At 35.6% G+C, this 16,845-nt stretch overlaps 1 protein-coding gene across 2 annotated transcripts; it reads right to left on the bottom strand.

The window, feature by feature from the left end:
• Nucleotides 1–10,670: 10,670 nt before the first annotated feature.
• LOC127074060 (SNF1-related protein kinase regulatory subunit gamma-1) lies at nt 10,671–13,209 on the bottom strand. 2 transcript variants are annotated; one of them, XM_051015326.1, is made up of 6 exons: nt 12,729–13,209; nt 12,466–12,638; nt 12,145–12,324; nt 11,770–12,045; nt 11,485–11,648; nt 10,671–11,228 (listed from the first exon to the last, which is right to left on the bottom strand). In XM_051015326.1, exons 1-6 carry the CDS (start codon nt 12,937–12,939, stop codon nt 10,931–10,933), a joined length of 1,302 nt encoding a protein of 433 aa, XP_050871283.1. In that variant the 5' UTR covers nt 12,940–13,209; the 3' UTR covers nt 10,671–10,930. The 2 variants fall into 2 exon arrangements, with proteins under 2 accessions (XP_050871283.1, XP_050871284.1); XM_051015327.1 differs by having other exon boundaries at nt 11,549–11,648.
• Nucleotides 13,210–16,845: the final 3,636 nt, after the last annotated feature.

The raw sequence follows: 16,845 nt of genomic DNA, 5'->3' as shown, positions 1-16,845 counted from the left end.
TATGTTTCCCTTCGTAAACCCCGTTGAGCCTTAGCCATTTTATTCATCGTAAACCCCATGTTAACGTTTAAGCATTATTCATCATAAACCCCCTGTTAACTTTTAATCATTCAGTTCCTTTTGTGTCATAACTCGGTATGATTGTGTGAATTGCAAGATGTGCAATAAAACTAAGTTTGGGGTGGAAATCTTGAAAGAGAAGACAAGTGCATAATATGAAATCATACAAAAAGAAAAATAGTATGTTTTTCCTTTAAAAGAAAAAAAAATAAAAAATAAAAGAGAAAAGAAAAACAAAAGAGAAAAATGCACTTGCCGAGACTTAAGACTCTAACAAATATAAAATGCTCGGAAAATTTGAGTAGAAAAAGAGTCAAAAGAGTGAAATTAACCCCCAGAGTATACGTGATGCACGAGGAAAAAAAAAGAGAAAGAAAAATCTAACAACATGACTACCGAGTTCAAAACCCTTTGTTATCCAATTTTTTTTGTTTATCCCACCGTACCCAAGCCCCGTTACAACCTAAAAAGACCTCGAAAAGTGTGTGGAATGTGGTAGTGACATTAGAATGTATTCAAAGTTAAGAGTTTGGTATTGCATACTGTGTTGTGAGTGTACACACTTAACCCTGAGAGATATTGTGAGTGTGTGAAAAGCTTGCAGGTGAAGAGGTTTTTGATGTGGAAATGTGGTAAACTGCCTGAATCGGAAAGACCTGAAACTCGATTGGAAAGGAAGAACCCGAATGGGGAAAGACTAGGTTGCATTGTGGAAAATGAAGTCGGGGGTGACCTTTGTTTGGACTCAATACATCACTTGAGGACAACCAATGAAACAAGTTTGGGGTTGTGATCGGTCACCATTTCCATTGAATTTCCGCCGCTAATCCGACATATTTTCATCACCTTGGTAAGATTTATGTTTGTTTTTAGTTGCATTTGAGTCAATTAGCAGGTTTTGTTGGTTTGGTATTGCATTGCATTCGATTACGAGTTTATGTCAAAAAGATCTCGTTGATGCTTCGTTTGGTAGTGTCATTGTTACAGGTTTAAAAGCAAGAATGGTGAAGTTCTGGACACTCTGAAGGACAAAAATATGAAAAAACAGCAGGTTAACACGGGCACCCGTGTGCCACAACACTGCCCGTGTTGTTGATCAAGCAGAGCAGAGAGGGAGCAGAAAAACAGAGATCAACACGGCCACCCGTGTGCCACCACACGGCCGTGTTGATTAAAACAGTGCATTAACACGGGCACCCGTGTGTAGGGACACGGCCCGTGTTGTTGCCACTGTAACTTATGCTGAAAAGAATTAATGATGAAGAACAACACGGCCACCCGTGTGCCACCACACGGCCGTGTTGATTGTACGCAGCTTGGAAAACCTATTTTTTGCTGTGTGAACCGATTCTGCTCATTAAGGGTAGTTTGGACCTTTAGCTTGGAAGAGAGTCATCTGAAGCTATAAGAAGGCTTGGAAGAGAAAGAAGAAGGGGAGCTTTTGACAAACGAACGAAAGCATTGCATTGGAGAAGATAGCGCATACGACGGATTTGAAGACGACGAGATTCAAGGGTATCAACCATTGAAGATCAAACTCTCCTAATTCTTTGTAATGTCTAATCTTTACTTTATGAGTTCTTTAAGTACTATGAGAGGCTAAACCCCCTGATGCTAGGGGGTGGTCCCGATGTTAGCGTATGCTATGAATTTGAACCAATGATTTCTTGATTACTATGTTACGTATTTCAATTCAATTGTGTGATGTTATTATGATTTTATATCGGACAAATACAAATTAATCTATGACTTCCAATAACAGGATTGTAATTGGTAGGGTTTTCACACAACTGGGTTTATGAATGCATCATCTAGGACTAGTAACTTTCGTAAATCACCGTAAACCTTGATATTTTGTATGATTAAAACCAATGATTAATTGAATGGACATTTGAGTAAAAATTGGTAGTTTAATAGTTTCTTCCTTAAGGACTTAAGTAAGAACATTCTGAGGTTAGGTGATTGAATGTATCATATGTATTAAGGAAATCGGGACTGAATTCATAACCGATTAACTCAACCACTCACCCTAGCATCTTTTATCTTAATCAATTATTTTTACTATTTTTGGGTCTACTATTATAAATTCCAAAACAACCAAACCATTATCTTTTTGTTCTGATAGAATCAAATTAAAATAAGTTGCGGAATTACTTTACGCCTGTTTGATGAAGATCATGAGTTATCGGTTGCGGAACTGGGGAGTATTCTGAAACTCCCGGTATCTGGACCCGGATCCCCTCCGGACACTTTTTCTGCTGTTGATTTCTGGAAAGCTATTACAGGTAAAACTGGGTATAACCCCAGCTCGGGAAAGGCTTCTGGAATTCATAACCCGTGCTTCAGGTATGCACAAAAAGGGTTAGCATACACCTTGTTCGGACGGGGTGATAGTACTGGGGTTGCGGCAAAGAGAGAATTATATTTTCTGTATTGCATGGCTCACAATGAGAGAATCAATGCAGCGGCTTTCACCGCCAATCATATGAAACAGGTTGGCAATGCAACTACTGGGGATATTTCTGTAGGTGGTATGATCACGCAGATTGCGGGCCACTTCGGGTATGATCAACTTCTGATGGAAGAGACTGCAGTAATGGGCAAGAATAGGATTGACATGCACACGCTAGTCAATCAACAAATGATTGCCATCAGACCGACTCATTACGCTCTGATGATTCACAATGTGGAAGTGATCGCACTACCTGCACCTGGGTCCATTAGCATTGTCAATGCTGCTAATTGGTTGTACACAGGTTCAGCCCAAGCGGTAGGGGAAGATACACAGTTTGACCATGACCTTTCAGGTGAGGACATGGAAGAAGACGAGAGGCAAGCTACCCACGGTATGCCACCCCCACATGATTTGAGCCTACCGGGTGAAGGCTCCTCTTTTATGTCTCAGGATTAGTGGGGTTGGATCCAGACGGAGATGGGAACTCTCCGCACCGAGCAGACCAGGCAAGGTGCGGAACTTGATAGACAGAGTGTGGAACTGTTCTGGCAAGGGACAATCATGGATGACATGCAGGCCATGATGCAACGTCTGATGTTGCATTTCCCGCACGATCCTCCGCCTCCTCCTCAACAGTGAGCACTATAAGTCCCCTTCGTGTTTGAATTTAAACATTGAGGTCAATGTTTAGTTCAAGTGTGGGGGGGGTTTTTCTCCTTTCATGTTTTATTTTCTTTCAATTTGTTTTGTTTTTGTTAGGTTATCATTATATTAGTATGTTTGTTTGTTTTGTTTGTTTTCTGTTCTTTTGGACCTACTGTGTGTACAGGGTGATGAGAAACGGTTGGACGAGCTCGGGATAAATGGTAGTGGATGAATGACACCCCTCAAACTTAGGCTGATAAGGCACCCCGGAAGTTGATGCAACCTCGAGAAAAGAAGTCGGACACATTTTGGGGACACCAGACCAAGAAAGCGGTATGGAAAGACCAAGTCAGGAAAGAACCACATAACACGAAGAGATTTAAGAGCTTGCAAGCTAACCAACATGGTGAGATCACAAAAAGCCAAACACGAAATATCAACATGAGAGTTCAGCCAGGTATGACTTTATCACTCTGATTTTGCGTATGTCCTGTTGACACGTCACAGCATGACAACACACACTGAGGCAAGTTGTTTGTTTAGCCAGGGCCTTTCTAGCCATCCCTTTATGTATGTTTCCCTTTGTAAACCCTGTTGAGCCTTAGCCATTTTATTCATCGTAAACCTCATGTTAACGTTTAAGCATTATTCATCATAAACCCCCTGTTAACTTTTAATCATTCAGTTCCTTTTGTGTCATAACTCGGTATGATTGTGTGAATTGCAAAATGTGCAATAAAACTAAGTTTGGGGTGGAAATCTTGAAAGAGAAGACAAGTGCATAATATGAAATCATACAAAAAGAAAAATAGTATGTTTTTCCTTTAAAAGAAAAAAAAATAAAAGAGAAAAGAGAAAAGAAAAACAAAAGAGAAAAATGCACTTGCCGAGACTTAAGACTCTAACAGATATAAAATGCTCGGAAAATTTGAGTAGAAAAAGAGTCAAAAGAGTGAAATTAACCCCCAGAGTATACGTGATGCACGAGAAAAAAAAAGAGAAAGAAAAATCACACCACATGACTACCGAGTTCAAAACCCTTTGTTATCCAATTTTTTTTGTTTATCCCACCGTACCCAAGCCCCGTTACAACCTAAAAAGACCTCGAAAAGTGTGTGGAAGCTGCTGTGGTAGTGACATTAGAATGTATTCAAAGTTAAGAGTTTGGTATTGCATACTGTGTTGTGAGTGTACACACCTAACCCTGAGAGATATTGTGAGTGTGTGAAAAGCTTGCAGGTGAAGAGGTTTTTGATGTGAAAATATGGTAAACTGCCTGAATCGGAGAGACCTGAAACTCGATTGGAAAGGAAGAACCCGAATGGCGAAAGACTAGGTTGCATTGTGGAAAATGAAGTTGGGGGTGACCTTTGTTTAGACTCAATACATCACTTGAGGACAAGCAATGAAACAAGTTTGGGGTTGTGATCGGTCACCATTTCCATTGAATTTCCGCCGCTAATCCGACATATTTTCATCACCTTGGTAAGATTTATGTTTGTTTTTAGTTGCATTTGAGTTAATTAGCAGGTTTTGTTGGTTTGGTATTGCATTGCATTCGATTACGAGTTTATGTCAAAAAGATCTCGTTGATGCTTCGTTTGGTAGTGTCATTGTTACAGATTTAAAAGCAAGAATGGTGAAGTTCTGGACACTCTGAAGGACAAAAATATGAAAAAACAGCAGGTCAACACGGGCACCCGTGTGCCACAACACTGCCCGTGTTGTTGATCAAGCAGAGCAGAGAGGGAGCAGAAAAACAGAGATCAACATGGCCACCCGTGTGCCACCACACGGCCGTGTTGATTAAAATAGTGCATTAACACGGGCACCCGTGTGTAGGGACACGGCTCGTGTTGTTGCCACTGTAACTTATGCTGAAAAGAATTAATGATGAAGAACAACACGGCCACCCGTGTGCCACCACACGGCCGTGTTGATTGTACGCAGCTTGGAAAACCTAATTTTTGTTGTGTGAACCGATTCTGCTCATTAAGGGTAGTTTGGACCTTTAGCTTGGAAGAGAGTCATTTGAAGCTATAAGAAGGCTTGGAAGAGAAAGAAGAAGGGGAGCTTTTGACAGACGAACGAAAGCATTGCATTGGAGAAGATAGCGCATACGATGGATTTGAAGACGGCGAGATTCAAGGGTATCAACCATTGAAGATCAAACTCTCCTAATTCTTTGTAATGTCTAATCTTTACTTTATGAGTTCTTTAAGTACTATGGGAGGCTAAACCCCCTGATGCTAGGGGGTGGTCCTGATGTTATCGTATGCTATGAATTTGAACCAATGATTTCTTGATTACTATGTTACGTATTTCAATTCAATTGTGTGATGTTATTATGCTTTTGTATCGGACAAATAAAAATTAATCTATGACTTCCAATAACAGGATTGTAATTGGTAGGGTTTTCACGCAACTTGGTTTATGAATGCATCATCTAGGACTAGTAACTTTCGTAAATCACCGTAAACCTTGATATTTTGTATGATTAAAACCAATGATTAATTGAATGGACATTTGAGTAAGAATTGGTAGTTTAATAGTTTCTTCCTTAAGGACTTAAGTAAGAACATTCTGAAGTTAGGTGATTGAATGTATCATATGTATTAAGGAAATCGGGACTGAATTCATAACCGATTAACTCAACCACTCACCCTAGCATCTTTTATCTTAATCAATTATTTTTACTATTTTTTTGTCTACTATTATAAATTCCAAAACAACCAAACCATTATCTTTTTGTTCTGATAGAATCAAATTAAAATAAGTAATTCCTACGTAATCCTTGAGATCGATACTTGAAAATAAAACTCCTTATTACTACATCGGTAAAAATAGTACACTTGCTATTTTTCCGATCAATATGATTAAAAACATGGTGAAAAATAAAACAGAGATCAGAATATAGAATCCAAAAAAGGAAATAAAAATATGAAAAACAAAGTCCATAATGTACAAAGACAGATTAAGTATAGCAAAAGAACAATGACAATGAAATAAACTCTCAAAGAAAATAAAAGATTGTGGAGATGAATCCATTGAAAGAAACTTTGAGATGTGAGATGAATCCATTGTAACTCAGAAGTTTAAGTTGCATGCATGTTTGGAAATTTGTCAATGTCGCCATTATCATTGCACTTTAGAAAGTCTACTAAAAAACTAAAGAATTAGAATTCAAAGATGGACCGGATGAGCGTATACCCTCCATAACGGTTAGACCAACCGCCGTTGCCAAAACCATCAGACATCGGGTCTCACACGTCTACCCTCCATAAAGGTTAGACCAACTGTCGTTGTTGAAACCGTTAAACATTGGTCTCACGCGTCGTTGTTGTTATTCCTAATATAAATTCTAACAACAATAAAGTTCTATTATCGGCGTATCAATCATCCAAACAATCGGTCACAAGAGGACCGACATAATAATGAGTCGTCTTATTAATTAAGATAGTAATAATAATGATTATGGTTAGTAAATATTATTAGGCATTTTTATTATTGGTTGTCAATTTTTTTTACCTAGATTTTATATAAAATACTAGCATACATAATTGCAATTAGAATTTGAATTGATTAATTAGGAGAATGAAAGAGTTTTGCCTATAAATAAATAATAGGGTGATTACGGTTAGAAAACTTGAAAATTATATTGAAAATGTTTCAAAAATAAAGTCAAATCAAATGAATCGAGACTAGAATCGTGAATGATGTCATTTTTCTTAAAAGTATTTTAAGCACTCTTTTATAGTCTTAAAGTTGGAGCACAAGAATACTCAAGATAATTCAGCATTCTAATCGAATATGCATATGACTAGTGAAGATTTGAATGCAAGGAAAAGTGTCTGAAATTATATGAAGAGGATTCACTGTTTTTTGTTATGTTTTTTCTTCTTCTGAATCCGACATGAAGTATTTATAGGTTATATTGGTGTTGTTTCACAAGGTTACGACCTTTGATGAAACAACTCCTTTTTACCAATAGTTACAAGCTTTTGTCAAAAGTTACGTACTTTTACTAAAAGTTACATTGTTCTGCCTACTACAACATTCTTCAAGAGTTGCATACTTTCATTTTGCAACACTTCACGAAGTGTTGTCTATTTCTTAATTAAAACCTACTGTAACACTTTACAAGTGTTACCTATTTCTAAATTCAAACACACTACAACACTTCACATGTGTTGCATATTTCTAAATTTAAAATTAATCTTCACTCGCATATTGTCATTTTGGAACACACTCAAGATTATTAATTCTTAATAATTTACAATAATCTCCCACTTATTCTAATAATGACAAGATCGGTTCTAGAAAAAAGAGAAATAAAGAATGTTAATACAATTAGGTATCTTTCGATTTAAAACTTAACCTTAGTGAGGACAACATAAAGTCTAATCAGAATGTTAGATAACAATTATTTTAAACCATCAATCCATATGATTAGACAGGCGTTACCTTATGCTTTCCTGTTTCATGAATTTTTCGTGAAAGAAACTCTAACTCTCACTTTAAGACGACACCATCTCGAAATTCACATAGGTGAAGTTCATATTGTATTCTTTTCCATGAGACACATACCCTCGGTATTGAACCTCAATAAAAATCCAAACCTCATTTTAAAGGTCAACATTATCACGAAATGTTCAACAAACATCCAATCAACAACTTGTTGTTACCCATTGAATCTTGAGGCTAATGTTCTTTTAACGTAAGATTCAGTTAGCGCCGCTGTCGGAACTCTTACTCAAGGAGTTTCAACCCCATGCCTCTCAAGGTTGTTTTTACTAAGTCACTGACCAGTGACTTAGTAAATGGATCAACACCTTTGTGACTTGACTACTGCAATGTATCAACACCTGTGAAACATTGCATTTAGCCAATGGAACTTCCAACAGAAGGCCCCTCGGCCACTCAGCTTCTTCACCGGTGGAAGCAAGAGCCTCAAAGGAATATCAAAGTATTCTCACACAACTTTGTGTACAAATACTTGTCACAAGAATTTGATGAAGAAAGTTTTTAGATAATCATGCATGATTATGCAAGAAGGTTCTAGATGAAGTGAGAGATAAAATTATGAGAAATTTAAAGTAGTATAATATAAATTGCAATGAGCATCTTATTTATGTTCACTTGTCTCAAATCTTCACTTGAATTTCTATGTTAAACCTTCTTGATTGACTTCATCGTTAATGTGTATGACACTTTTGATCCAATTGCTCCATATAAATTTCCTCACCGAGATCTATATTTAGAAATATTATTTTGACATCTATTTGATGAACTATAAGGTCATCCAAAAAAAGCTAATGTAAACGATACTCTAATTTTTGTCGTGCTTTCTACTAACACATATGTGTCGAAATAATCAACACCTTCATTTGTCTAAAACTATTGGTCCTAATTTAGACGTGAAGGTGTTTAATGTACCATCAATATGATACTTCCTTCTAAACACCCACTTGCATCCAATGGTTCTTGATCCTTTAGGTAGATCGACAATTTACCAAGTATGGTTTAACATTATTGAATCCATTTTGTCTTAGATATCATCCTTCCAAAAAGAGGAGTGTCTTGAAGCTACGCTTCCTTATAAATCTTGGGATCATCTTCCACTTGAAGAATAATAGGAATTTTCCGAACAAAATTCTCACCATCTCCTTCCACAAAATAAAGGAAATAAGTCGAGAACTATTTTTATTCGATCTTAGATCGTTAGTCTTCCGGTTTCTCTTACTTATCTTTCGTGATAAGGTTCTTAAAGAATTTCACTTCTTAGAATTCAATAATTACGTTAGATTCCAAATTCAAAAGTCTATATAAATCATAAATAAATATCAACAAACATAAATAACTCACATAGAATTCGAATCAAAGTTCAATTAAAATTTAAAATTATAAACTTTTATAAATTTGACCACTTTAGCGATTAACAAACTCTACTTCAATAAATAATTCCAAAAAAATACAATTCAAAATAAATTATAATAAATAATAAATGTAACAAATTATATACTGTACATACACATATGGATTAGAATTTATAATTTATGATAACATTTTTTTAAAAAAGGCATATTAATCATTTCCATACATATACGATATAATCTATTATTGATATGCATGACTAAAGCAAGAAAAGTTCAAGGATACATTGTTGAAAGAAAAAAAACAATTTTATTATAAGGCTTAACGAAAGAGTAGATAAGACTTATAATTCATGGTACACTTTCTGTTCACATAAGTTGTTATTATGTTACATTAATGTCACATTTGAAATGCCATTATAATACTGTAACTTAAAAAAAATAATTAATGAAATATAGGAAATTAAGAAACAAACCATAACCAATTCTGAAACAAAACGTGGCAAAATAAATTACGATAATACATATGATTTAGTATCTATAATTTAAAATTCTATGTCAACTAATCATTCTCGAAAATCACAATATCAAAAATTAAGGTTCTGAAATTAAATCTAGATTTTGATATTATAATTTTCATAATATTTTAATTTCTATGAAAAATAACAAATGTGTATCTAAATTTATGATGACGATTTTTTTTTAATCTTGATATGTAAATTTCGGTTGTTAGTATTTATAATATTTTTAAGGTTGTTAGAAAAATAAAGTTAAATCAAATGGATCGAAGGTAGAATCGTGAATGGTGTCATTTTCCTTAAAAATATTTTAAGGGCTCTTTTATAGTCTTAGAGTTGGAACGTAAGAATACCCAGGATAATTCAGCCTTCTAATAGAATACGCACAAGACTGGTGAAGATTCGAATGCAAGAAGAGCGTCTAGAATTATGTGAAGAGGATTCACTGCTTTTTGTCATGTTTTTTTTTTCTTGAATCCAAAATGAAGTATTTATAGGTCATATTGGTGTTGTTTCACAAGGTTGCGACCCTTTGTGAAACAACTTTTTTTTACCAAGAGTTACAAATTTTTGCCAAAAGTTACGTACTTTTGATAAAAGTTATATTGTTCCGCCTACTGCAATATTCTTCAAGAGTTGCATACTTTCATTCTGCAACACTTCACGAAGTCTCGCCAATTTTCGAATTCAAACATACGGCAACATTCCACAAGTGTCGCATATTTAGGTGAAACCCCTCAAGGTTTTTGTGATATCATTCTATAATTAAAATGAATTTTCTTATTTTCTCCTTCTATATTTGTTTTAAAATGACTTTTCCTATTTTCTTCCTTTACATTAGTTGATTTCTATCATTTTCATGCACATGCTTATGCCTTTTCTTTTTCAGATATTACTTTGCACATACATTGTCTGTAAAATGGCCAAAACATAAATGCTAATGGTTTCTTGAAAACCTTTACAAATCTTCACGTTGAAACTGTTTTAACGTAAGAATGATATATTAAAGAATTTGAATACATATTTATTAAATTGGAATGTAGTTAAAACAGGAACACATACATTTCCTCTTTTGTTGCACTATGTACTATTTCAAATCATAACAACGGAACACAAACAGGAACAAAAACAACTCAAAATTTGACAGAATTTGTGGTTACACCAGAATTTACAGTAAATAAAGTCCCATTCTAACGTTAGTTAAAACAGGTTCAAGTAACTTGCAAATTGCCTACACATTACAAAAACCTAGGTACACTCTTCAACCCTCAAGATAAATACATATTTTTCACTTTTCTTCTTCACTTAAGAATTATTAAAAAAAGACAAAAAAACAAATCTTTGCAAGAGCAAATTATTCTTCTTGGATTCATTGTCTGTTAAACCCTGCTGTTAGCCGGTAAAGGGAGAACACCATCAAAGAAATCGCCAAAATAGCCATGGGGCTCATGTACTAGCCTTGAGATGATATCTCTTAGTGTGATTAGTCCTTCAAGGTCCCCGTCGTCGTCCACGACGTAGACCCTATGAATCTTCTCTCTGTCAAGCAATTGAATCAACTCTTTGACGGTACAGTTCTTTTTGCATGTAACAAATTCGCATGACATTGAGAATGCGGTTTTATTCTTCTCTAAGTAGCTGCTAACAGCAGTCATAAAATCCTTCACTGTAATAGCCCTGTCAAAGTGTGAATATCCAATGAGTATATACCAAGTAATGAAACAGATAGAAAAGAAAAGCCGAAGAAAGACGTAAGATATCGCTAACGCAGTCTAGACAAGCCTACTTTATCAGATGAAATGTGGCGACCATAGTTTTAGAAAAAGGTCCGCAACTACATTCTAAGACGCGGGACAAGATTTGTATGTCTCTGCAACCAATATCTAGGATTGTGACACAACTGTTGTCACAATTTAAAATGTCAGCGATATACCTATAATCGTGATAGATTTCTGGGGCTGTTAGCAAGAATTGAACATCTCTCAAGCTTATATTACCAATTGGCATGTTGCCGCCTCTTTTGATGACAGGCACTCCTCCAACCCTCTTTTTCCTCATCACTTTAAATGCTTGAAGTACCGGTTCATCCTCATAAACCTGAAGAAGGAAATAGTCCATTGTGAAGTTCATCAAGATCAACAAGCAGTTCAGAGCATTTGCCGTACATTTACACAAATTAAAGGACTCCAGGAAATCATTGAGCTTATAAGATATACACCTTGATAATTTGCGTTGGTGACACAAGAGGAAGACCAACATCAGATAGTTCCTTGGTTCCCCAATTTTCGAACCACTGAAGTCCGGCACATTCTGCAACCATATGAATCACGGCGGCTTGTGTGATAATGTTATCAATTCTACCAGCACCTAAGTCTACAACAGGAACACTCTTCATCTTGTACTTAGAAAGCAACAAGAGCATGGTTAGAAATGAGTTTGATCTCTCCAAAGCAAGAAACGGAGCCCATCGGAACGTCCCTGAAATATCCCGAACCTGTTTACGAAAAAGTTAGCAACTAATACAACAAAACACAAACAGATTAGTATCTCGAAGAAGAATCGCTTGAAAGAAAGTTTGACATAGCAAAAAAACCTTGGTGCTCTTATAAAGTTCAGAAGAAGTAAGATCCTCGAAAAAGTCTCCGGAAGTTGTCGCGGCAGATCCAATGCCTAATGCTTCGAGTTCAAGAGCAAAAGTATTTCCGTTTGCCGCGGCCGCAATAGCACTTGCACTGGTTGGAGTGGATGGACTCTTAGGAGATGCAGGTTCAGACTGTCACATCACAAGAACATTATCATACATATTAACAAGTCCAACAAAAAAACATCATAACTTCAAATTCATATAATTCACAAACAACAAAACTGATTGTAATTGAATTGACATGCAACATATATGATATATGTATCTAACCTGATGCAAAATCCATACAACAATTCCAGCAAACTCAACAATCCCAATATATCTATCAATCCAAGTAGCATCTTCAGGTGCATCAACATCCACCACAGGTGCACTCAGAATATTATGATGTGCCAGTATTTTAACAGCTTCAGCTAAAGTTGCATCTGATTTTATTTCAACTTCTAAACAAACACAACACAAAATTCACACCTTTAGAACAAACAAACCTAAAAAACATAACCATAAAAAAACACATAGAATTAACTAACCACCTTGGTTTGAAGATGGTAAAGGAAAAGCAGAAACAGGGATGCTTTCAAAACAAGCGTTAAGCTTTTCTGTAGGACTCAATTGTGCCTCTTGACCATCCCATAGGTCTTCAACTCGCATCCCAAGTTTCGCTTCTGGACTCCTTGGGCACTCTTGCATTGTTGCCATTACTTTCTCTCTCTCTCTGTAACTTGAAAATGGTGACAAGGTCATTTTTCCCAACACAAATTTTCATAATAAACTGAAAAATAGGATCTTAAAATCTGCTACGACGTTGCGAACTAGTGTTCTACATGGGCCTGCGTTATTTACCGTTGGATGTGTAAAATTTGGTAAACGTGTACGGCTACGATGAGGTTACAGTGGTCAACGAAAATGGTTGTGTTTTCCTTACTATTCGGTATGTTTATCCATATTTGTATAATTGATTATGGAAGAAAAAACATTCTTATCCGGTTTTTACTATGGGCCAAACTAATGTGAGCCGGAGAGTGTTTTGCGCGCCCATAGAATTCATAAGTGCTTCTAATAAATTAATATTAAAATTCATCATCTTATTCTAAAAGCCAATAATGTTTGGCTTACATGTATTTTACTTTTTTAAAGTAACCTTAGTATTTATAATATGTTGCTCTTTGCACTTATAAAATGATTCGTTACGCTGGATAATTAAATTGAATTTTGACCATTAGATTGAAAAATAAATTATTTTAATAGGGAATTAATCTAAAGGCAGAAGAAGATTAATCAATATGGAAATAGGGCCCTTTGCTAGGTTTTGAGTTTAGCATTTAAGTATTGAATTATTGATAGTGAGTCACTGAGTGTGATGTGGAGATGGCGTGTCAATTTATAATGGAAGATAGAAACAATATCTTTATCTAATCTAGACACTCATATGACTATAGTATTTATTAGTTTAATTTTTTTTTCAAATGGCGAGAGAAGATAGGAACAACACCTATCCTTCCATGACTATCAATCAGCTACTATCAATGATTATAGAATATAGTATATGACAAAACTTTAATATATTTTTATTAAGAAATAAATTTGACATATTATCTAAAATTTAAACCAATATCTTTAGATTTTAAGATGACATGTGTATTGTCCGAATTATTAAAAAAAATTGATTAGATACCATTTATATGAGGAGAACGGTCTAAAAGTGAATCTTAAGTTAATAAATACGTAGAATAACTAGATATTTATTGTAATTAGAAACAAGCAATTTCGCCCTTCAGCGCATCAACCATCATCTGATCTAATCTAACGATTGTTCTCGCAACATGTCACATCATACGCGAGCAGTTTCAACCGCTCTTAGTATATAAGGATAAAGTGTGTCATTTCATGTATTAAATATTTATTCTCACTCACACATAATTTATGATTCCTCCCACTGAAAGAAAATGTTCTCATGCTTTCACCTATTGCAGGCGAATCTCAAGTACAAGGAGCCACAAACTTGCTAAACAACGTCTACAACTAGATGCACCAGTTGAAGTCATAATTCATGGCTTAAAGAATACCCATGATTGAAGAGAACCTTCAAAACGCTCCACAAAATGATAACTTTGTACGAAAGGCATCCTCCTAGGACGATCATGTCGTCGCACCAAAATCGGTTCCCATTGGTACAACTACGCCATTGAGATGGAACCCGAGGTAACCAGCTTACAACTGATATCAAGGACATAAAACTCTTGCATTTAACTCTGAAGGAAGAAGCGACAATCATAATCCTCGTGTGATTCATCGTCCTCATCACGACCCGACATGTCATCCCTTGATACAGGAAAGATATGATACATACGCTTTAGGTCATGAGCAAAAGAATAACCTGTTGTTCGTCTCCATCCTTGACGGAAGAATTCCAAGGTCTTTGGAGAAACCTCAAAAGTTGCAGAGTTACGATGGAATAAGAGATCCAGACGAACATGTGGATCATGTAGATAATATGGTGAATTACTACCACGCCCAAACTGCAATGAAGTGAAAACTCTTTGCACTAACCCTGACTGGAGTTGTTGTGATGTGGATCAAAACCTTATAGATGATAGTAAAAATTCGTGGAAGGATATGTGTGAGACCTTCATTGCCTAACTTACTTCTCAAAAGTGGCATCCCACGACTATGGTCGTACTTAATGGGATCACTCGGAAAAAGAAGGAAAGTTGACATGAGTGCGTTGATCGTTTCACAATAGTGGCAATGGTGTAAGTGATTTGTTGTACATGGACCTTAAACAAGTCCAAGTAACTGCTTTTGAAACTCATAAAGGGCTTGAGAAAGATATTTCCTCTCTAAACGAAAAAGTATTTTCTTTAGAAAGTAATAACTCTGCTTTGAAAATCAAAATTTCAAAACTAGACGAGGAATTTCAAAAGTATTTTCTTTAGAAAGTAATAACTCTTGCTTTTGGTACTGATTATGTCATCAGATATGACAGAGTTTTCCAGTACTTTATGGCTAAAAGCATAGATAGAAGCAAAATGGCTTCCTTGATCTATGGAGTTAGCAGAAATGGCAGAAAAGGTTTGGGTTGTACAGAATCTATAAAACCTAGTGAAAGTCAGAAGGTCAAACCAAAACTTATCTATGTGCATTTTGTGCCTGCTGACACTGAGCATAATACTTCTTCACAGACACAGAAGCATACTAAGGATAAGAACTTCGTTCTGAAACCTAAGTATCATGCATAAATCTCTCATGATTATCCTTATGCTAAAAGACCCAAATTTGTAAGAAACGCTGGGAAAACTAACAAAAGAGGACCCAAAAAGTGGGTACCGAAGGATAAAATATTGTTTGTTGTAGACATCCTTAACAGCTCAGTTGAGACACCAATCATGGTACCTGGACAGTGGATGCTCGCGACACATGATGGGTAGAAAGTCTATGTTCCAAGATTTGGAACTTAAGCCTGGAGGCTTCGTTGGTTTTAGAGGAAACCAGAAAGGGAAGATCATTGGCTCTGGAACCATTGGTAACGATAAACTTCCTTCTATTACTAATGTTCTTTTAGTTGATGGTTTGATGCATAACCTATTGTTTATCATCCAACTTAGTGACAATGGTTATGATATCATCTTTAATCAAAAGTCTTGTAAGGTTGTTAGTCAGAAAGATGGCACAATCCTTTTTAACGGAAAGAGGAAAAACAACATTTATAAAATTAGACTTTCTGATCTTGAAGATCAAAACGTAAAATGTCTAATGTTTGTTAATGAAAAGTAATGGGTCTGGCATAGACGTTTGGGTCATGTTAGCATGAGAAGGATTTCTCAACTAAATAAGCTTGAATTAGTCAGAGGTCTACCCAAACTGAAGTTTGCTTCAGATGCTCTTTGTGAAGCATGTCAGTAAGACAAATTCTCTAAAACTCCTTTCAAAGCTAAAATTGTTGTTTCTACCTCTAGACCGTTAGAACTTCTGCACATTGATTTGTTTGGACCAGTGAAAACTACTTCTATAAATGGAAAGAAGTATGGATTAGTCATAGTTGATGACTAAAGTCGATGGACAAGGGTAAAGTTCTTGAAACACAAGAATGAGTCACACTATGTGTTTTCTACCTTTTGCTCACTAGTACAAACAGAAATGAATTTCAAAATAGTCAAAGTCATAAGTGGTCATGGTGGAGAATTTGAAAATAAACATTTTGAAATATTTTTGATTCAAATGGTATTTCCCATGATTTCTCATGTCCTATAACTCCATATCAAAATGGAGTTGTAGAAAGGAAAAATAGGACTTTGCAAGAAATGACCTGCACCATGATCCAAGAAATTGATATGGCTAAGCATTTTTGGGCAGAGGTAGTCAACACAACGTGTTATATTCATAATAGGATTTCTATCTGACCTATTATGGGTAAGAATCCTTATGAATTGTGGAAGAACATAAAGCTGAACATTTCTTACTTTCATCCTTTTGGATGTGAATGTTTTATGTTAAACACTAAAGAGAATTTTGGCAAGTTTGACTCTAAGGCACAAAAGTGTTTACTATTTTTCGTACGAGAGTACAAAGCAAACAAAGGTTATGATCAATAAAAACGAGAGTGTTAGACTTTAACCGGATAGCTGAAACTAGGCATTAATCCTAAACACA

This window comes from Lathyrus oleraceus, chromosome 4, assembly GCF_024323335.1.
Source record: "Lathyrus oleraceus cultivar Zhongwan6 chromosome 4, CAAS_Psat_ZW6_1.0, whole genome shotgun sequence".
Taxonomy (NCBI): domain Eukaryota; kingdom Viridiplantae; phylum Streptophyta; class Magnoliopsida; order Fabales; family Fabaceae; genus Lathyrus; species Lathyrus oleraceus.
Note: the sequence above shows the minus strand (reverse complement) of the source record. Positions and strands in the feature narration are given on the sequence as shown.